At 32.5% G+C, this 20194-nt stretch overlaps 4 protein-coding genes and 1 non-coding gene across 8 annotated transcripts; 2 read left to right on the forward strand and 3 right to left on the reverse strand.

Annotated features, from left to right (window-relative positions):
- Positions 1–1285: 1285 nt before the first annotated feature.
- On the forward strand, positions 1286–1358 carry TRNAR-UCU. The gene has a single exon. It is a non-coding gene; the product is annotated as a tRNA-Arg (tRNA).
- A 477-nt stretch (positions 1359–1835) lies between these two features.
- Positions 1836–4682, reverse strand: LOC113853542 (UDP-D-apiose/UDP-D-xylose synthase 2). Its single transcript, XM_027483954.1, has 9 exons — positions 4099–4682; positions 3903–3995; positions 3682–3789; positions 3281–3395; positions 3053–3186; positions 2843–2944; positions 2620–2712; positions 2394–2529; positions 1836–2312 (listed from the first exon to the last, which is right to left on the reverse strand). The coding sequence occupies exons 1-9, from the start codon at positions 4366–4368 to the stop codon at positions 2200–2202; spliced, it is 1164 nt and encodes a 387-aa protein (XP_027339755.1). The 5' UTR covers positions 4369–4682; the 3' UTR covers positions 1836–2199.
- Positions 4683–8364: 3682 nt separating this feature from the next.
- LOC113855431 (GDSL esterase/lipase At5g22810) lies at positions 8365–10037 on the forward strand. Its single transcript, XM_027487074.1, has 5 exons — positions 8365–8738; positions 8843–8973; positions 9079–9312; positions 9481–9736; positions 9843–10037. Exons 1-5 carry the CDS (start codon positions 8501–8503, stop codon positions 10034–10036), a joined length of 1053 nt encoding a protein of 350 aa, XP_027342875.1. The 5' UTR covers positions 8365–8500; the 3' UTR covers position 10037.
- A 416-nt stretch (positions 10038–10453) lies between these two features.
- LOC113856224 (phosphatidylinositol N-acetylglucosaminyltransferase subunit P) lies at positions 10454–12638 on the reverse strand. 2 transcript variants are annotated; one of them, XM_027487957.1, is made up of 5 exons: positions 12594–12638; positions 12315–12510; positions 11848–11890; positions 11247–11365; positions 10454–10962 (listed from the first exon to the last, which is right to left on the reverse strand). In XM_027487957.1, the coding sequence occupies exons 2-5, from the start codon at positions 12499–12501 to the stop codon at positions 10838–10840; spliced, it is 474 nt and encodes a 157-aa protein (XP_027343758.1). In that variant the 5' UTR covers positions 12502–12510; positions 12594–12638; the 3' UTR covers positions 10454–10837. The 2 variants fall into 2 exon arrangements, with proteins under 2 accessions (XP_027343758.1, XP_027343757.1); XM_027487956.1 differs by having other exon boundaries at positions 11848–11920.
- A 1039-nt stretch (positions 12639–13677) lies between these two features.
- Positions 13678–19325, reverse strand: LOC113854687 (protein saal1). Of its 3 annotated transcripts, none has more exons than XM_027485838.1 (10): positions 19129–19325; positions 18511–18903; positions 17997–18062; positions 17742–17881; positions 16758–16884; positions 16367–16518; positions 16076–16211; positions 15245–15329; positions 14865–15136; positions 13678–13939 (listed from the first exon to the last, which is right to left on the reverse strand). In XM_027485838.1, the coding sequence occupies exons 1-10, from the start codon at positions 19207–19209 to the stop codon at positions 13802–13804; spliced, it is 1590 nt and encodes a 529-aa protein (XP_027341639.1). In that variant the 5' UTR covers positions 19210–19325; the 3' UTR covers positions 13678–13801. The 3 variants fall into 3 exon arrangements, with proteins under 3 accessions (XP_027341639.1, XP_027341638.1, XP_027341640.1); XM_027485837.1 differs by having other exon boundaries at positions 15245–15332; XM_027485839.1 differs by having other exon boundaries at positions 15245–15332; positions 18511–18881; positions 19129–19267.
- Positions 19326–20194: the final 869 nt, after the last annotated feature.

Here is a 20194-nt window from a genome sequence, read left to right on the forward strand (position 1 = left end):
TCTCCTTCTTTATTGTAAACTACATAATATGTCTCTTCCTTTTCATTAAAATCACTTTATTCCCTTTTCTTTATTTTTCTCTTTTAAAATCTTTCATTTTTTTAACCAAGCAGTGCATAAGAATATAACTTAAAAAATATGATAATTATGTTTATAGCAATCCAAAATAGTCTCAATCTCGATACACTTTAAAAAAAAAAATGTATTCTCTTTAAACAACAGTAAATAACGTTAAACAAGATTAAGTGTGTGTTTGAGTGAATATTTATAAACTTAAAACAAGTTATAATTAATTCCCTTAACTCAAATATAAATTTAAAAGCAAAATTAAACATATTTAAGAGTAGCCTTTTTTTTTGTTATTGTAAAGTCACATTATAACAAATTCTTCATGATTATATAAGAATTTAATGCGAAACTAAATATACCCTAAAAAATCTAAATTACGTAAAACTGATAAACCATAGTACACAAACGAACACAACGACAGACGAAAAATTTAGTGAAAATCTAAGTTTACAGTTGCGATTATGTATCATGTTTAATGCCTACTTGGTTGTAAACAAAATCAATTTCAGACATAATACGCGAATTAGTTCATATTGCCACACATAGCTTGATTCTTAAGCTTTAATCTGTTTTCATAACATACATAGTTCTCTTGAATTTCTCATAGTATTGATGAAATTAAATTCAAATAGTCCATAAAAAAAAGAAAAAACTTTTAGAATGCCCAATAAAACGAGTAGGATAACTTAGGACTCTATCACACACTTTTTCTCTTTAACTAAAGATACATACAATCACGCAAGGGCCGCTTCAAAACCCAATGCTTCATATCAAACTGAAGCTAACCATGAACATCAACATCATAGAAGAGAACGTTAGCCAATAGTAAAATAAAATAAAAATGTAAACATGAGAAACGAAGATAAGCAAACCTTAAAACATAAAAGAATGGAATTTTCAAAAGTTTTTAGAGGGATGGGTTCAACACTTTCTCATTTAGATGGCCTACAGTTTCATAATCACAACAACTATACTTCGGTGGTACCTGCAACAGATAAAAAAAGAAGCTTTGACCCTTCATCAAAACAGTATATTTAGGGTAAATTTGTAGTTAGCACAGAAGACAACTTAATATTTTTACGTTTTTACCATATGGGGCTCCAATCAGCTTAAAATGCATTATTTTCCTTTGTTCGAGGTATAAATCAACGCAAGAGGTTTTAATTACAATTATCAATGAAGGTAGATGGTAAATTTTAGCTCTCCTTCACTAACAGCGCCCGTGGCCTAATGGATAAGGCGTCTGACTTCTAATCAGGCGATTGTGGGTTCGAGTCCCACCGGGCGTGCTTGCTGTACAATTTATTATTTAATCCCTATCTGTATTTTTTTTTGAAAAAATTTAATTAAAGGGTTGTTGCAAAACAAATCTGTAAATGGCACCTGTTAAGTTGTTGAGTCAACAGTGATGGTTTAATTCATCGTTCGGCTCGAGGCATATGATAGTTATATAATAATGTATTATAGAATGAAATCCCTTATTTAAAAATTTTCAATTACATTAGTCTTTCTTTTTATCATACCAAATACAATGACCTTCAAATTTAATCTTTACTAAACAAATGAGCATACCCTTAATTTGAGATTTATACAAGTCAGGCACTTTAATCCTTAAGAACTAAAAAATACTCCTTTAATTCTTAATTATCTAAAAAAAACATTCATACTATTTTTTTAAAATTTATTTATCACTGTCAGTTTACATAAAAAAGACTAAAGTCAATGATACTATAAAAGGTTTTTAAAATGTCAAAACTTAGGAGGTAAACGTATTGCTTCAAAATTAATCCATAAAATAAATTAATGACCAATAATTTATAAACGTTACAACAAAATCTGGAAAGACAACACAGGAATGACAGCCTCATCCCATGCACACAATAGCTTCTTTACTCGTATAAAAGGTGTCCAAACATGTCTAGTAGCCAGAAGCAGCAGTAGCACAGATTGCCCTTGATAATTTCCTACTTCTTCATAAGCATGCCGCAAAGATGGCATGAGCTACATTGGCTACCAAAACCAAAAACAAGAGGGGAAAATTATCATGTACGTAACATAAACCACTAAACTATATGTAAGTGCCCCTATGCGCCCAACACTCTTCACAATGCACTTCATCACCATACAAGTTTAACTTGCCATGGGCTTTGCAATGACCTTCTTAATGGCTTCAGCGTAAGTCCTGTGCTGATAGGTGAGAGTGGATTCAAGCAGATCCCAAAGTGAGGTCTTAGGATTCCAACCTGACAGAGAGGCAAAATCCCATCAACAGGTAAAGTCTTTTACAACGTTAAAAGGTAGGTAAGTAGAACGAGGAAACATACCAAGTTGTCTATTAATTATGGTCATGTCAGGAATTCTCTTGTCACTATCATCGTATCCCTCACCATAAAATTCTTTGGAGCTTACATCAATAGTAGGTTTTTCCAAAGGTGGTTCTGCACTTACCTTTGAATAAACCTGTAGATTTGAAAATTAAATAAATAGAGTGCCCTTAAATACCATGTTGAAATTCTAATAGGGTCAAACAACCAAACTTAATCCTTTTACCTGAGTCATCATTTCAGCAAGCTGCCTAACTGTAACCTCATTGTTTGGATTTCCCACATTAAAAATGTGCCCATTGGCCCTGGCAGGATTTTCCTGTCAAAAGGTGATTGTTCACATTTTGTAGACAATGAAATAAGAGTAATAGTAGTTTAAGATGAATTTCTATAATTTGATAATCTCTAGTTTAAAAACACAAGGTCTCAGTATGTGTATGGAAACCTACGATCATCAATAAGACAGCTTCAATAGCATCCTTGATATACACAAAAGTCCTCTGGGATTGGCCACCATCCACAAGCTTGAGGGGTTCTCGGCGGAGGAGATTCTGCAAAAAGTAATGGAGAAAAAACTTTGAACTGATATCCAAAAAAATTGTCTAAAATTTAGAATAGATTCAAGCTTCAACAAAGTCTAAATCAAAATGTAGACCGACATTGCTAAAGCATGCAAGAACCCTAGGAACACCCTCACTTGGTCCATCAATGCCAGGAATGAAATCCATTCGTGGTCCAATCCAATTAAAAGGTCTCACAATTGTGAACTCCAAACCGTTTTCAGCACCCTCAGCTGCCAACAATGTCACATTATGAAACTAGTCAATATTTGAAAATGGAAACAGTATATATACACCCAAAAATTAAATTAAATAAAATCAGCTCACCGTATATAAGCCTCTCAATCAACTGCTTAGCACAGGCATATGACCATCTCTGCTTTTCAATTGAACCAAAAATGCAAGGAGACTCATCTTCTTTAAGAACATAGTATGCAGGATCCTGACACAACATTGGAAACAATATAATATAGCCCAGCTCATCACCAAAAAAGCACACTCCCTTACTCGTAATTCCCAATACAAAAGCAAAACAAATAGCATCATTACATCAAAAAAGGTTTACAAACACACAAAAAGACAGATATAAACTGTTGATGGAAAACATCACCCGTTGATGGAACAACCACCGACAGGTTCAAAAAGTAACGGATGCATTGCGAATTGGAACCCATCATTGGTCATGCGCAGATCAAAAGTAACTTCCTCCATGGAAAGTGAAAGCTTACCTTACGAAGAGGGCTATCCTTAGGGAGAAAGCTCCCAATAGTTTTCCCATACACTTCACATGTCGAAAAATGAATCAAACGCTTGTTGTTTTCCGAACAGTACTTCACCTGAAATCGTCAAACCCTTCCACATCAATCAATTCCTCAACCCCAAAAAGGCAACACCCAACAAGATTCAATCTTTAATTCAAAATTCTACAGATAGATAGGGGAATACGCACCACCGGAAGCGCGTCGATGAAATTGCTGTAAATGGTGTCCAAAGGGCGCGTGTTGTAATCCGCAGGAGTGCATATAGCAGCGAGATTAATGGTCTAAAAGAAACCAACAAAAAAGAGAAAAATGCACGATTTTGAGGGAACCCCGAAAGAGAATAAAGGGAACAACGAAATGCGTAAGTGAGAAAGAAAAAGAAACCAGATCTGCCATCTTGATGAGACCCTCGAGTCTTGAATCTTGCTTGATGTTGAGGCGGTGGAATTGAATTCGACCAGTCCAAGGAAGCGTGTCGGGTTCCAAGAGGTGTTTGATCTTGTCATTGTAGACATCCAAAGCAAGAACCTTGTGAGGTGTCTCCGACATCAGCTTCTCGCAAAGGTGAGACCCAATGAAGCCTCCTGCACCAATCATGCAAATGGTGATTGGCTTTATGGGGTTCCCATTCAGATCTACTCTCCCAGAAGCCATCACTAGGGAACGAGTTTGTGTTTGTGGCAGAGAAGAACTTCGTAAGAGTTAATATAGAAGAGAGGTCTTGCAATGCTCTTCTTGCTTCTTTGCCGTGCTTCTCTTTGGTTTCTCGCTGTGTTTTGATTGTTGTTACTATCACTGTTATGGATGTTGAGAGTTTTCTACGCAAGGTATTTGTTTTGTTTGATTTAGGATTTTAATGATTTGCGTCTTCTGGAAAGATTTTGTGGTGCTGATTCGGGATTCGTTTCCTTTTAGAGGGTCTGGTCTTGTCTCCAAGGAAGAAGAGTAAGCAAATTTGCGAATGCAACTTTTTTTTCTTTCCATTTTTATGACATTTAATAAAATATTACTTTCGTTCCTAATTATATATTTGTGAGCTGTCACGACTCGCGAGGAATTCACACTCTGAGAACAGTGTTTGACAGGAAAAGAAAATTAAAAAAAGGAAGGAGGAAAAAAACTGTATAGTTTTTCGAAGTTGATTGATAAAAAATTTGTTTAATTAGAAAAGGATGAAAAAAAATAAAATAATGTAATAAATTATTATTATTCAGTAACATACACATGTATTAGAATATGATATAACATTAGCTGAGATAATACCATCTTAATATTATTACACCAGCATGTGGTTAGGGCATGAGTGGTGGTGATGGGAGAAAATTTGACAGAGGGATACATTAGTCTTTATAGTTAGAAACATGATTCTTTTTTCTCCTATTTTCGTCCAATTGAAAGTGAAATGGGATTTCTGGCACGCTCCATACCCAATTATAAAAGGTGATTATTATTCCGGTTTTTATTCACAAAAATAGAGTTACAGAGTTACAGAGTTTAAGAATTTTATATCTTAAAAATAATGATTTCTACGGTATTTTATGAATTAATAAGATATTATATATCTTGTCACATTAAATAATTATTACTATTAATTTTATATTAAATATATATGTAAAAATTAGTAGTTTATTTAAAAAATACAAATATTTATAAGATTTATAAAATATTAACAAAATTACAAAGTACATATGCAATATTGTTTCAAATTTACAAATTCAGTAATTAGCATTTAAAAGCACTTTAATAACATTGAAGTCATTATATATTTAGAACTTATTTTTACAAGATATACAAAGTATATCCTGCGAGGGCAAAATAATCCATTAATCGAAGAAAAAAATTAACACTAAAACAAATATAATTAAGATCATCACCGACATGTCCCTGGCAACTAATTGGGCATGACATATATTTGCTGATCATAAATATAATTAAGACCCTCACCTATAAGAATTAGTCGTAAGTAAGAAAAGCAGGCCTCTTATTTAAGACACTAAAAAATTCTGATACGTAGATTTCGACACTCCCTGCAGTGTGAAGGAGTGTTTAACTCATGCTTGTTGAATGTGTTTTTTTTTTTTTTTTTGCTATTAATGTAAATGTGCGTTTAAAAACATATTAAAGAGTCTATAAAAATGAGTCTAAAATAAACACTATAATTAATAAAATTAAAATATATAAAAATCCCTATGTATTAAATAAAATATGCTATGACAAACTAAGGAAAAGTGGAAAACTTAACATGTAATCTAGTCTGATGTACAGCTGGATACGATTCCTTGTCGACAACGATACGCGGATTGAGACCTTACACATTAAACTGTTCTTTTCTTTCTTGCATTTTTTTCAGTTATTGATATTCAAATTTTCTCTTAGAAAAATCAGACAATTTTAACGGACATGGAATTTCTAAGAATTCAATTGCCTGAATATTAGCTTAACGTCTAAAATTCCACGAAAAAAAAAAGGGTACGAGTTAAAATGTCATTTTAAAAAAATGTACGAAACGAAAACCACCACAGAAAGTAAGGAATACAAGACATGACATTGCTTTAAGTGTGTATTTGGGTGTAGTTATTTTTATAAATTTAAAGATACTTTTATTAAGAAAAGCTTAAAAATTACTATTTATTTATCATAATTTCAAAATTAAATAAATAATGTATTTTAATAAGCTAAAATTTGAAATTTTTAAAAATTTAATACAATTTTAATGATAATATCATTCCATCATATAATGTTATTTCAACAAGAATTATTAAATTATTAAAAAAATATAACATATTATAATCAATTGACAGTGTTTTTATATTGACAATAAATTGATCATTTTGATTATAAAATTAATTATTACACATAATTCTGTATCATTTAAAATTTTTTTAACCAACATATTTAAACGTAAAACTTCATTTCTATAATCCACTACCACAGCATATCTTATATTATAGAATTAATTATTACACATAATTATATGATTTAATTTAATAACATTCATACTGAGTACACGAAAACTTCTGTAATACATAGTATAATTTTCACGGCAAAGCATCATATGTTGATAAATGGGGTCAAGAGATGTGTATGTGAATTATTTTCCTAATAGCAAATAGTAACGCAGTGACACAAAGAAGTTAGAGCATAGCTTGCACAGGTGGTGATGCCGTGTAGAACCTGCTACTTTCAAAATAAAGATATCCACCATTACTGAACAAAACAAATTAGTCAATCGAAACTCGAATAAAATGTGAGTGAATTATGTGGCCATGAGCTGTGTACATCTGTCAGCCTCACTTTCATCTTGGGAACAAATAATCTATATCAAATGTTAGGTTTTAAACTTGACTCTCTCTTTTTAAAAGTGAGTATATTTTTTTATTATGTGTTTCATATCATACGTAATTTTATCATTGTTTAGCATTTATTTTTTAAGAATTTTAAAATTATTAATATTTTTTAAGACTTTTTTCAAATTTAATAAGTATATAAGAAGAAAAATATAAGTAGATAAAGGAAAGAAAAAAAGAAAGAAAAACGTTAAAAATTTGAAAAAAATTGGTAGTATGAATAGTTAAGATTTGAGATTACAAAAATACAAAAAGATATTTTTTATAGAAATTAAATTTTGAGAATTTTTAATTTTAATGTAAAAGAAAAATTATACATAAAAAAAACTTAACAACTTGAGTATTTGTAAAATATTTTTAAAAAACTTTAAATCATAGTAAAATATCATATCACAAAAAGAAAAAAAAAAATGATATGTTTTTATGTTAAATAATGAATACTTATTTTATATGAAATCAAAGTTAATCGCATAGTTATCTAATCTCAAGAACTTCAGGATTCAAGCATGATCATCTTTGTGTGTCCAAAATCCAAGTGCTGCGGCGTCTCTTAGTAATATTTTTACTTTTGTTTCTTTTAGTTTTTCAGGTCATGGGTTTAGTTGTGTTATACATTTGGTATGGTAAAAAAACTAGGCTTGTTGAAGAAGCTGTGACAGCTCAGTACATCACGTGCAAGACTATACTTGTAACCAACGTCCATAGTTACTAGTATATAATTTTAAGTCAGGTTTTTGGTTTTGGGAAATTTAGAGAGCAGACTAAGAAAAGGGCATTGTTTGCTTCTCAAAATTACAGTTCGTTGTATGCTGAAAACTACATTCAACCGTAGTACCATTTACTAGCTACTTGTAACTCTTTGAATATGTTTTAACGAGTATCTTGTAGCTTAAGACATGATGATGTTTTCCTTTGGTTTTATTTTTCCACGTTACAGTAAGATGGTTACAGCTAAGAATGTTTATGGTACCTACTTTAATTAAAAATTCTATCACCTCTACTTGTCAATTTTAGTTACATTAGAAGCATGCAAATCATGTTTTAGACATTGCCGTGATACTAGTTGATAAATTTTCTTTTTTGACTACTGATCATAACAAATTTGAATCCGTTCATGTTATTAACTAACATAACACGGTTATATTAAAAAAAGAAAAACACATTTTTTATCAAGGACCCACCATGATTAATTTTAAGACCCATTAATATGATCAAATCATGTTAATATCTTAACAGTTAAGTTGAAACATTTATAAGATTCTCGGAACTGCAGCCTTGCCAAATCACCTCCAGTGCATGTTGCAGCTTCAAAGCACAAGACATTACTCAGATTACCAGTTCCCAATACTTTTACTACCCATTTTCAAAGCCTCCCCCTCCCCACTCTCCAACTCTCTTTCTCTGCAGAAGCTCACATTGCTGAAGTGAAATTGAAAAGCATGGGGCATTCAAGTTACATCTTGACTTCCTTGCTTCTGGTTGTAGTGTTAAACGTGGCTAAAGGACAACCTTTGGTCCCTGCATTGTTCATATTTGGGGATTCTGTGGTTGATGCGGGCAATAATAACCACTTATATACTATTGTTAAAGCAAACTTCCCTCCTTATGGAAGAGACTTCAAGAATCACACTTCAACAGGGAGGTTTTGCAACGGAAAGCTTGCATCAGATTACACTGGTATTCCTAAAGATACCCATTTAATTAAATACCCCTTTATCACCCACATTATCATGTTTTTCAACAAAAGGCTTAATTCTTGATCCTTGTTCCTTCCATTGCAGCTGAAAACCTTGGATTTACCTCTTACCCACCAGCTTACCTCAACTTAAAGGCCAAAGGAAAGAACCTCTTGAATGGTGCCAATTTTGCCTCAGCTGCTTCCGGCTACTATGATCCTACAGCCAAACTATATGTAATTATACGCGTGGAAGTTTAAAACTCAAAAACTACATTTTTTCTATACTTCTCATGATTAAGTGTGTGTGATTTTTCTTTTCTTTGTTTCCCATTGGTCTAGCATGCAATTCCATTGAGCCAGCAGCTGGAACATTACCAAGAGTGCCAGAATATATTGGTGGGAATAGCAGGGAAGTCAAATGCTTCATCAATTGTGTCTGGTGCTATATATCTTATCAGTGCTGGAAACAGTGACTTTATTCAGAACTATTACATAAATCCACTGCTTTACAAGGTTTACACTGCTGATCAATTCTCAGACATTCTCATGCAACGCTTTGCCACTTTCATTAAGGCACGTCTTCCTCAACCTTAACATATTGCCTTAGCAAACCGTGTTTCACTTAGATGTCAATAATAAAATTTGCCCAAAAAGGAAAAGGATATTTATTTTCCTTTGCTAAGGAACTTTGCTGATTTTGAATTGCATTTGCAAATTTCAACCATGCATGTGATGTGACAGAATTTATATGCACTTGGAGCAAGGAAGATTGGTGTGACATCATTACCTCCAATGGGTTGTCTGCCAGCAGCCATCACTCTCTTTGGCTCTGATAGTAACAAATGCGTGGCAAGACTAAACAGTGATGCTGTTAACTTCAATAAAAAGCTAAACACTACATCTCAGAGCTTGCAAAAATTGCTTTCTGGTCTCAAACTGGTTGTCCTTGATATCTACCAACCTCTCTATGACCTTGTTACTAAGCCTTCTGAAAACGGTACATCATCTAACTCTGCTAATCCTAATCTTATTATGTATGGCTCATGAACAAGGATCTTTAATCAACAAGTTTCCTTTGTGTGACATGCACTACATTTTCACAGGATTTTTTGAAGCAAGGAAGGCTTGTTGTGGAACAGGCTTGCTAGAGACATCTATATTGTGCAATCAAAAGTCCATAGGAACATGTGCCAATGCATCTGAATATGTATTCTGGGATGGTTTTCATCCCTCAGAGGCTGCAAACAAGATTTTGTCCGATGATTTGCTAGCTGCTGGCATCTCTCTCATATCCTAATCGAACCGATCTCTGATAACATCTGCTTTAGATTTTCGAAAGAACTGTGTGGTTGCTGTTGTTCTATTCGTTTGGCTTATATGTAAAAGCAAGTTGAATATGTTCAATTAAGTTCATTGTGTGCTTTCAAGTTTCGTGTAATAGGACCAATACTCCTATGAACTTCAATGTAAAATTTCTCTTTTTGAGTATTAAAAGCTGTTCCTGCTGGATTTTTATTCAATTCAATTATTTTATTTAGAGAATTTAGTTTAATGACAGATAAACTACTAAATAGAGTCTAAAACTTAAATGTATTATCAAATAGGAGATGATTTTTGCTCACCCTTTAATAACACGCTGTGAGCAGAAATGTGAAAGGAAACAGCATCTACTTAAGCATACATTTTAAATAGCATCATCTAAGAATTCTCCGCTGTGCATTTTAATAATATGTTTTTCCTTCTCTTTAAAGACCAAATAATTACTTCCTGTTTTACTCTCTCTAAAGTCTAAACCAAACAAGACATTACCAATCTAACCACTAGCTACAGAAATTCTCTATAGATTTATTTCTTAACTCTATATAACATTAAAGGTATTAGAACCTTTGGGAGTGAGTTAAACATGGTGGAGGATAAAACCTCACCAAAAAACGAACTAGTGAATAATTAGGAATCTTTTTAGTCTACAGAAAAATGGAATCCAATCATTCTTTCACAAGATGAACTCAACCAATTTCACGTCTAATAGCTATAACCCGTGTTAGCAGCACCTGTTTGGTAGCATTTCCCATCATAACATTGGAGACAGGCATGATCTTTAGGATGCATTGTTGAACATAAGATCATTGATTCTGTCTATACCAATATCTGATATGGGCTCGATGGGTTTCTCCTCCCCTTCTAGAGAACTCTCGAGACTCAAAGGATCCCTACTGAATTCATCTGAACAAAGAGATATCCATGTCATTTATTGGAAAACTTCAACCAAAAAACGCATTGGATCATTATTGATAGCACTGCCTTAAGACAAGAAAAACCCAAATGAAATTCTCCATTAACAAAATGACTTTACTCATATTATATCAAAAGGACTTGAGTCACTAGATCTCTGTGCAGAAAAATGAACAGTAACTCAAACGTATTCATGTGGGCAAGGAGCATAGAATTAAGGTAGCAATCAAAATTAACCATGTCTGCGTCATTAAAGAATTCATCATCAAACTCACCAAAAACTGTGTTTAAAGATGCAGGGGAAGGTGTTGAAATGAAGTTAAGGCCAATGTAGAATCCCAGCATCAATACAATGGTCACCATGACATAAGTTGGTACTGCCAGAGCCCAATATCTGAGAAGAAAATTATTTTCCAACATTTTGTCATAAACAGTTGAATAAACAATCTTTTTCCGTATATTTTATTTGAGTTGAGTTCTACAGCTTGATAACTGAAAAGCAAAGGCCATGGGCATTTTTCACATAGTTTTTTTTTTTTTTTTTTTTTACATAAACAGTTGATAATCCCTTTTCAACATATTTTATTATTAAGCACTCTGATGGAAAAAGTTGGGTTTACTTCCCTCCATCCCCCTCCCCAAAAACATCCCCTTCACTTAACAGCTCAATTGACATGCTCATAATGTTTGTTTTATTCACCTTAACTGAGTTTACATTTGTAAACCTCAAATTAACACTCCAGAATTTCTCTCACTTTTAAGAGTTTTCTCAATGAAAATTCTTTGCGCACTGACCCAAACAATTACATATGGTAGAGGACCCTAATAGTAGTGAAAGCTTCAAATGACAACAGGACAGGAGTTGAGCTGTCTAACCTGCTAGGATAGTAAGAGATGCCAACAGATTGCAGCCATGATTCTGGAACATATGCCCATACCAAGAAAATAACTATTCACAAAATAAATGAAACAAATTAAAAATAATAAAAACCACACAAAATTCCACATGAACATCATAAATAACTTGGAGTAAACTCCATTCAAGTCCCTGAAAATAGATGTATGCTTCACTTTAGTCCTCAACATTATAAAATCCTCGTTTTCACTGCCAACTTTACAACACCTAATTCATTTTAATCTTTTTCGGGACATAATAACAATAAAAAACAAAGTAAAAAAAAACTAAAATAAATAATTATCGCAAAGTAATGAATTGATGTTACAAAATTTATAGGAGTAAAACGGGAGTATTTACACACATAACAAAAAGTCATTTCGATCATGGGTGCCCAAAAATCAGAGAGATTCGACAGAAAGAGTTAAAATAGTGGAAGGAACAAAACCTGTGGCAACAACGGTGGTAATAGAACCAACAAAACCATAAACTTCAGAAGGCTTAGGGCCTTGATCACCGGAGAATCCGAAGCCAGAGGTTCTGTCATCGGGATCGAAAAAGGACACACTTGCTCTCCGCTGTTTCGACAGACTCAGGATTCTTCTTGGACTGTTCACAGAGTGGGGACTTTCCATCTCGCATAACTTCAATTCAATTCTTTGTTTTAAATATCCAATTGAAGTTCAACCACTGCATGTGATTGTGAATTGTGATGTAGCAATAGTACCCACGTTCCCTAACACACTTTCGGAACTAGAAGTCGAAGATAGTGTGTTGGTTCTATTAAAAGATTGGTGTGGTCACAGAATCTAAATATATTGGTTAATAAATTTAATATATTATTAATATAGTTTTAAATTATTATCTTACTGACACTGATTAACATGACTTTAGTAAAATTTAATCCACATTTTGATTGGCTTTATTTTTTAAGGTTAAATGAATTCCTAAATTTGTTCAATTTACAACTTTTAAACATTTTTATACATAAAAAATTATAATTGAATTTAAAAATGTAGGTGAAGCGGGATGGGCGAAGGTATCGAATATTTATGAATTAAAAAAATATATATATAAAAAATCAATATCATATAGTACTATATAAAATCATATTATATTATTAAATACTTATTTATTAAAAAGTTATAATCAACTTGGGCATACGTTTTATAACTTCCTTGGATGAGTCTCGTCTTTGTGTCTTTTTAGCGGTATATTATAATCATATTTTTTTCCTCCATTTTTGAAGACAAGAATTGCATCCCTTCCTGTTTTGGTTTAAAAATTGAATTTGAATGGATTTAATTTTGTAAAATTGATTTGACTTAAATAAGTATGTATAAAATGATTTGATTTATGTTTAAAAATTCTATCTTAAAAATAAATTTGTAATAAAAATTTAGTATAAATTTTTAAGATTTAACTTAATGCAGAACTAATTATATTTGAAAGTAGTCAAACATCAATTTATTATTTTTATTTTATTTTATTTTTGTGAATCACCTTACACTTGAAGTAAATGTGATTGTGTGAGAATTCAAGATGAAACCAAACAAGGCAAGGCCATTCGAATCACTAGCTTCAGGATTTCTCTATACACGGGTTTAACGCCAGAGGTATTAGAACCATTTGGAGTGAATCAAGATGTAAATGCTCGGTATAAAACCTCACAGGAAAGAACAAATCACAGGAATTACTAATCCCTGCGTGGGTAGGTGACAGAGAATCCGTGAATTAGGAATTAATACAATCCAAAAAGCCAGGAGAAATTCTCCCAGCACCAGTAGTTTCTGAAAGAAGGTAAGAGAGAACAATGTCAAAAATGATAGCCATGTATACCTAAATGTAACAGGGCAGAACAAGCAAATACAATACAGCATCTGAAGGTACATTTATCAAAGATTCTATGAACAACTGTAATTTACAAGATAAATTCTACTTTGAAAATTTGTGACAGCAATCCAACATTCTTTTCACGTCTGTCTCACTGACGGGAACTTCAGCAATCACATTATTCTCAGCTTTCTCCTTTGCAGCAGTCCAATGATTAAGAATGCTAATTATCCTCCCAAGCTAATTCAAAGGTAAAGGAAAACAAAAAAAAATGGTAAAACAAGCATGTGAACCTAACCGTCAGTAGGTGTGGTGGCCTTTTATAGTTGGACACATTTGGATGGCTAGATAGGGGTCCAAAGGTCTAATTCTTCAGAATTGAATAGCAGCATCTAAATATGCAAAGAACGTTAGTGCTTTTGTTTCCTGCTTACAAAATGCCATTTAGTAAACTATCGTTGACCTTGATTATATATATAAATGAAGGAAAATAATATATGTCATGAATGGATTCTAGAAAACTAGATATGAAATTATAGCCAGACAAAGAAAAGGAGTACAGGACTGTAATTTTTCAGCTACACTTATACCTGATCCGATGAAAAATCCTTTGCAAAATATATAGCATCATTAGTAGAGAAAAAAAGTTGCCCTGTATGTGAGACTGAAAAGCAAAAATATAAACTAGTTGTTTACGTAAATTATTTGTTTTTAGTTTAAGTATAATGTATTATCAGTATAAAACTCTTATCCACTATTACCTAATCTTGTATTACCACATCATCTAACAGGTTTGACATTGCGAACGACAACATGAAAGTTCAAAGTCAATAAATGATATAACAACATATCATTATAACAACATATCATTAAGTGTAAAGAGTAAAACCTTCTTATACTGACAATATTTTTTTGTTTCAATAGAGATATTGTTTTAACTTTTCTAATAATGCATGACTCGTTAGTTACTATAAATTTGGCACCCTTTTCAGTTCAGGGCCAATAAACTGCAAGAGGATTCCTAATCATATGGCTAGGAATGAAATTAAATTCAACATCTTACTTCTAAGAAATTGAAATCTCAAATCAAGAATTTTGGTTCTTCTTACTCTGCAGGCCTCAAAATTGTAAACAACAAATTCAACTAACTAAAAGAAAAGGATACAGATGTATTTCTAGCATCCGCTGTTGAGCCGGGAGAAGACAGGCTTTCTGGTTCATGACCAGAGTCAACTTGTTGGTTGAGAAGCTCATCTTCAATCAGTTCAATTTTCCCGACAAGAACTAAAACATAGTGATATAAACTTGAAGGGCTCATTTCAGTTTCCCGAATTCTAACCAAAATCCTAGCAATTACATTCCAGAGAGCATTTCTTGCTTCTGCATCGTCCGAAGCAAAAGGGAATATATCAAGCAGACCACCTAAGAGGCTCCAATCTGGAAGACACAATGCCATTTTCAATTATGTTAACTAATCCAGAGGCACAGAAAATATAATAAATAGTGAATCAAAGTTTATAAATGAGAGGGAAAGAGATGTTTCACCCTGGGATATCTCAGAAGCATGATCAGAAACATCAGACAACATATTTGCAATAAGAATTGCAGCAGTAACACAGCAGTTCCCAACCTGCAGGAGATATCACCAATTCACCACACTTTTTCAGTTAGCCAAATAATTTCCATTCCTTGTCATTGTCAATCTACAAGAGGCACATACTAAACTAGCAAGCAAGTGGCATTTGTTGATCATTTTAGAAAATCAGGTACTTATTCATGACAAGACATTCAACTACTACAACACTTGGTCTCAAAATCCATCATTGACAGAAGTTTGGACAACTTGAGTAAGTTGGCTGCAATATGAAATTCACCACTCAACTGAATTTCAATTTGTCTGTTAGAAAAAGAAAAAAATTCATAATGAAGAAAGAAGGGATTTTTGGTTCAAGTATGCGTATAAGGAAACAGGAGGACATCACAGGCAATAGTAACTTCAATTCTCATCTGCACTGATATATATTAAAAAATTGTTAATTCATCATCAATTTATGAGAAAACATCAGAAGTAGAGTTCAACAAATGATGCTACTCAAGGGAACAAAAAAAGAGAAAAATAAATCATTTCATCCATTAAGGAGAAAAAGGTTATTAATTTAAAATTATAAAAGCATGTAATGCATCATGGAAGAAAAAGAATAAGATATTACTTATGTTGGAGTCTTGGAGAGAACTCATTACGATATTTACATGACTTATGTGGTAATAATCTTTCTGACTTTAAATTACAGGTCGTCAAATTCCAAATTATTGACATCAATAGTTGATGCTGAGTAAGATGCATCAATATCAACAGTGTTAACTACAACAATGTACCTCGACTTTATCTGGAAACTTAACCAGATCACATATTAGTTGAAAGAGCTCTTTACTTGAACAAATTTCCTGAGAATGATCATCCATAACAGAAAAGGCTTCAAGTGCACGAAGAATTAAATCAAGAATTGAGTACCTGAAATGTTAAGATATTAGGCTATCACATGTCTCATTCCACTAGATAGTTGGATGGAATAATTATCTGAAAAATGAATGTGAAAGGGGAAAAGATTGCTCCCTGATGTTGTCAGAATTAGTATCAGAATATAATAGGATTGTGGATGAAGGTACCTTTCAGGTATTCTTTCATTCTTTAATTTGCTTATCTCAAAAGTCAAGAGACTGATCAATATATTTGTAAAACCAAGCTTCATCATAGGTGGAAGAAGAACGTCCACAACTTTCCGCTGACTTTCTAATATGGCTAAAATAAGCCCAATGCTCTGTCAATAAGTAGAATAATCTTAGCTACTGATTTGATCGAATTTGCGTTCTGACTCAGGCAATGTAAAAAAAAAAAACATCAAAATAAGTAACATTTTTCCTCTGAAATTATTTAGGTTTCTTGTGCACATAACCATTACATGGTTTTCACAAATTTTAGTGACTTCACTCCACGTAACCTCCATAAAAATAAAAAAGTTGAAGAAGCTATTACGGATTAATACCAAGTATTCATTACCTTTTCTAAAAGCTGAAGGTTCAATGTATTTTCTGCAATCCATAAAATTTGACGTAGTATATGTTCAGACTGCAACGCCTCAGCCCATGTAATAGATTCACTACTTTGAAGACCCACGGTGAACAATCTGTTCCAAAACTAATTTTAAGAGAAGTTGGTAAAATAAGTGGCGTGATACCTAATTTACAGCATAACATAACATTCTTGAGATAAATAAATAAAACATCATGCCCTTTTCCTATTTGGGTGGGTATATCTGTGTACATTTTTTTAAAACAAACATCCATATAGAAGAAATTTTGTTATATAAGTCGACAATAGTACAAATAAAGTGGATGAGGCATTCTCTATCCAAAAAAGAAAGAAAAAAACACAGAAAGAGCAAAACTATAACTTATGAGATTGAATTGTGTAGAAAATCATGCCAATCTTTCTGCCTGTCTGAGAATGAAACAGCCCTAAAAACAGAATGAGCAGAAACCCAGAGGGTAGCCAACAAATAACCTTATCCCAAATGAAGTTTAGAGTCAAACAATGTGTCCTTCAAAATTCCAGCCATAAACAGCAAAGAATCACCAAGGCAGAACATAACAATAACACAAAATTATAGCTTCTTTATGTGAGCCAAAACCACTGAAATTAACCAGAAAAAACTGATGCAAATCCTTAGGACAGACCAGATAATGAAAGTTAAAAAATAAAATTAAAAAATCAAAGAAACGGACATAATAGTCAACGAATAATTAGATAAGATTAGAAAAAATAAACATTATTTCTTTTATAAAAAAGGCAAAGAAACATTGATACTAGCAGGGTGTCTTCCTCACAGAAGTTATGCACACAGAAAATGAAAATAGCAGGAATAACAAGAAACAAAACCATATAATATGGAAATAGTAACCAATCATGTAAATTTGGTCCTTAACAAAATGATAAGTCAGATATCCAAATTCTGAGGTATGTAAAAAATGCATCATATCATACCGGCATGTTTCACATAGGCATTGAGGATCATCCATAAATAATTTGTCCACAATTATCTCTATCAGTCCTTTTGTTGAGGCTATGTGCTTCATTGGAACTTCATGACATGCAAGGTTCCCAACAATCCCTATGCTAATTTCCTGCACCATGAAATTAATCCATAAAAATTTGTAATACAATAAATTGGGGACTCTTAATCATTTGATAGTTTTATGCAGTCTGAATGTCATAATACATATTTTGACATTGACTTACAGTAACACGCTCTGATTTGCAAACAATGAGATTTGCTAAAAGAACTTCAAGTATGAGATTCTCCACCTGCAAAATTATACCGACTAACTGATTCATTTCAATTTATAAAACGATTGAATGGTTGAAAGGCTAATGATAAACTAAAATTATTTAGATCTCCAGCAAGAGGAAGTGTCAATGATGGTTTTAATATTAATGATTTGCAAATTGGGCGGGATTAAGAAACATGCATAAAAAAACATTCATAAAATCATCTATCGTCTTACAAAACCAACATGAGTGAAGTTTGAGACTTATGGCCTGTTTGGTAATTGGTTTGAGAAAGCGTTTTTTATATTTACAAATAATTACAAAAGAGCCACCTTGTTGCCTGTTTACATTTTGTTGTTTTCACCACTTCTTATACAAAATAGGAAATGTAAAAAATAAAGCTTTTTCAAACCAAACAGGAAAAAAAAGTTCTGTAGAACCAAATTTTTGCTGCATAGAACACCAAAAGACAGCATTGATGTACCATGAGTTCTGCATGTGTTTTACTGGCAGCTAAATCCCACAAAATGCAACCATATTCCTCCCAGGCATCCTCTCCAACCGAAACACCAGAGTCTTCAAATCCATCCCCAGTACCTTCATCTTCACCTCTAGGGTGTGAAAATTCACCGGAAAAAACATCAACATCCATATTCTCAGAATTATTCTTTTGTGATTTAAGCTTTTCATCACTAGAATCAGAAGCAGAGGGCGCAGCCCTATCTTCTGTGTCGTTGTTAAGCGATCCTTGGTTAGGGCCATTCAAAGCAGCTTCACTAAAAGTACTCCGAGACTGAGAAGCAGAATCCAGAGGCAGAAGCTTCCTTATTAAGGAGATTATATAACTGGGATCAACTGTCGTTGATAAATAAAAAAACTGCATCAGAAATAATTCAAAACAATCACCAAGTAGGAATTTAAAAAATAAAAATAGAAGCAAAATATTTCAATCATGCTTTCATGCCCAGTACTTCAAAATTAAAACATGCAATAATAGAGTGTAGTCTGTAGTGATGGCAATAGTATATTATTTACATCGATTCCAGTCCAACGAAAACTAGAGTTTGAAATTCAAGTTGAGGCGTTAGTGAATGATGATAACCTCGTGCGACGGAGCGGAAGGGTGGTGCGTTGGACCACCCTGCTCTTCTTCGTCAATGGCTGGATCTGCCGGAACCGCCATGCGCTTCTTTTCCTTTGCTTGTTCCCTCCAATTTCAAATTTGTCTACACCATCCACACCTGCGTCTTCCTTTGTTCTACGCTACCGAACAGAGATTGAGAGGGAGGTTTTGGAATATTTTTTACGAAACATCCAGTACACAGTTTGGGCCAATGGGCCTGTAATCTATCCAGGCCTACCTCCAAAGTCACGGTAGGTGGGTGTCGACCAGAGTGTTATTTTCAGTTGTCAACTACACGGATTGCAGTTGGAAAAAAAAACATCCTTTTACCCTAAACTAAATAAAATGTTATTTATGTAATGTATGTAATTATTATTTTAATTTTTAATATATTAAAACATTTTAATCTATAATATGTAAAATTTAGTTTTTTTTCTATTAAATGAAAATAAAAGCTTAGAAATACTTAGTCTAAATGTAAATTGTCATACGTTACATGAGAATATTAAGAAATTTCAGATTAATTAATTAATTTCTCATAAAATTTTAAGTTTTTAAATTATTTAGAGATCAAATTAATAAATTTTAAGAAAAAAATTGATCTAAACTAAAATTTTATATTATTATTAAATGTCATATTTTATGACTTAACATATCAAATTAGCTTATTTATTAAAATAATTATATATATTGAAAAAATTGGTTATTATATAAGTTGAAAAATAAAATAATATTTTATCTACTTTATAAACTATTTTGATAAATTTTATAAATGACAAATATTAAATGATTAATAAATACATATATTAAAGACAAAAATAATATTTTACTTTAATTCAAATAAATAAATAAAATATTGATGACGTTCCAAGAGTCAGAGGGAGTACTGTCGCATTCCAATTCGAATGTCGTAGGCGAACTTTCAGCCACACATAATGTACACCAAAACTATCGGCCACAAATAATATAGGAGGGAATTTTGTTTTTATTTCTCATAATTAATTTACTTTTTAAAAAGTTAATTTAACTATTAGGTAACCGAGTT

This window comes from Abrus precatorius, unplaced genomic scaffold (assembly GCF_003935025.1).
Source record: "Abrus precatorius isolate BTA unplaced genomic scaffold, Abrus_2018 Scaffold11, whole genome shotgun sequence".
In the NCBI taxonomy this organism is placed as follows: Eukaryota; Viridiplantae; Streptophyta; class Magnoliopsida; order Fabales; family Fabaceae; genus Abrus; species Abrus precatorius.

What these genes read in the sequence shown, in the direction of transcription:
- LOC113856224 (XM_027487956.1), bottom strand. Translation starts at nt 12,501, where the DNA reads ATGGAAAGTCCCCACTCTGTGAACAGTCCAAGAAGAATCCTGAGTCTG. An exon ending in ATCTCTTACTATCCTAGCAG is followed by an intron (nt 11,366 to 11,847) that starts GTTAGACAGCTC and finishes TTTTCTTCTCAG; the next exon opens with ATATTGGGCTCTGGCAGTAC. An exon ending in ATCTTTAAACACAGTTTTTG is followed by an intron (nt 10,963 to 11,246) that starts GTGAGTTTGATG and finishes CTCTTTGTTCAG; the next exon opens with ATGAATTCAGTAGGGATCCT.
- LOC113855431 (XM_027487074.1), top strand. Translation starts at nt 8,501, where the DNA reads ATGGGGCATTCAAGTTACATCTTGACTTCCTTGCTTCTGGTTGTAGTG. An exon ending in ATCCTACAGCCAAACTATAT is followed by an intron (nt 8,974 to 9,078) that starts GTAATTATACGC and finishes CCATTGGTCTAG; the next exon opens with CATGCAATTCCATTGAGCCA. An exon ending in GCTTTGCCACTTTCATTAAG is followed by an intron (nt 9,313 to 9,480) that starts GCACGTCTTCCT and finishes GTGATGTGACAG; the next exon opens with AATTTATATGCACTTGGAGC.
- LOC113853542 (XM_027483954.1), bottom strand. Translation starts at nt 4,368, where the DNA reads ATGGCTTCTGGGAGAGTAGATCTGAATGGGAACCCCATAAAGCCAATC. An exon ending in GATTGAGAGGCTTATATACG is followed by an intron (nt 3,187 to 3,280) that starts GTGAGCTGATTT and finishes CATTGTTGGCAG; the next exon opens with CTGAGGGTGCTGAAAACGGT. An exon ending in CATAATTAATAGACAACTTG is followed by an intron (nt 2,313 to 2,393) that starts GTATGTTTCCTC and finishes CCTCTCTGTCAG; the next exon opens with GTTGGAATCCTAAGACCTCA.
- LOC113854687 (XM_027485837.1), bottom strand. Translation starts at nt 19,209, where the DNA reads ATGGCGGTTCCGGCAGATCCAGCCATTGACGAAGAAGAGCAGGGTGGT. An exon ending in ACCTTCAGCTTTTAGAAAAG is followed by an intron (nt 16,519 to 16,757) that starts GTAATGAATACT and finishes ACTTATTGACAG; the next exon opens with AGCATTGGGCTTATTTTAGC. An exon ending in CGGATGCTAGAAATACATCT is followed by an intron (nt 13,940 to 14,864) that starts GTATCCTTTTCT and finishes CCTTTGAATTAG; the next exon opens with CTTGGGAGGATAATTAGCAT.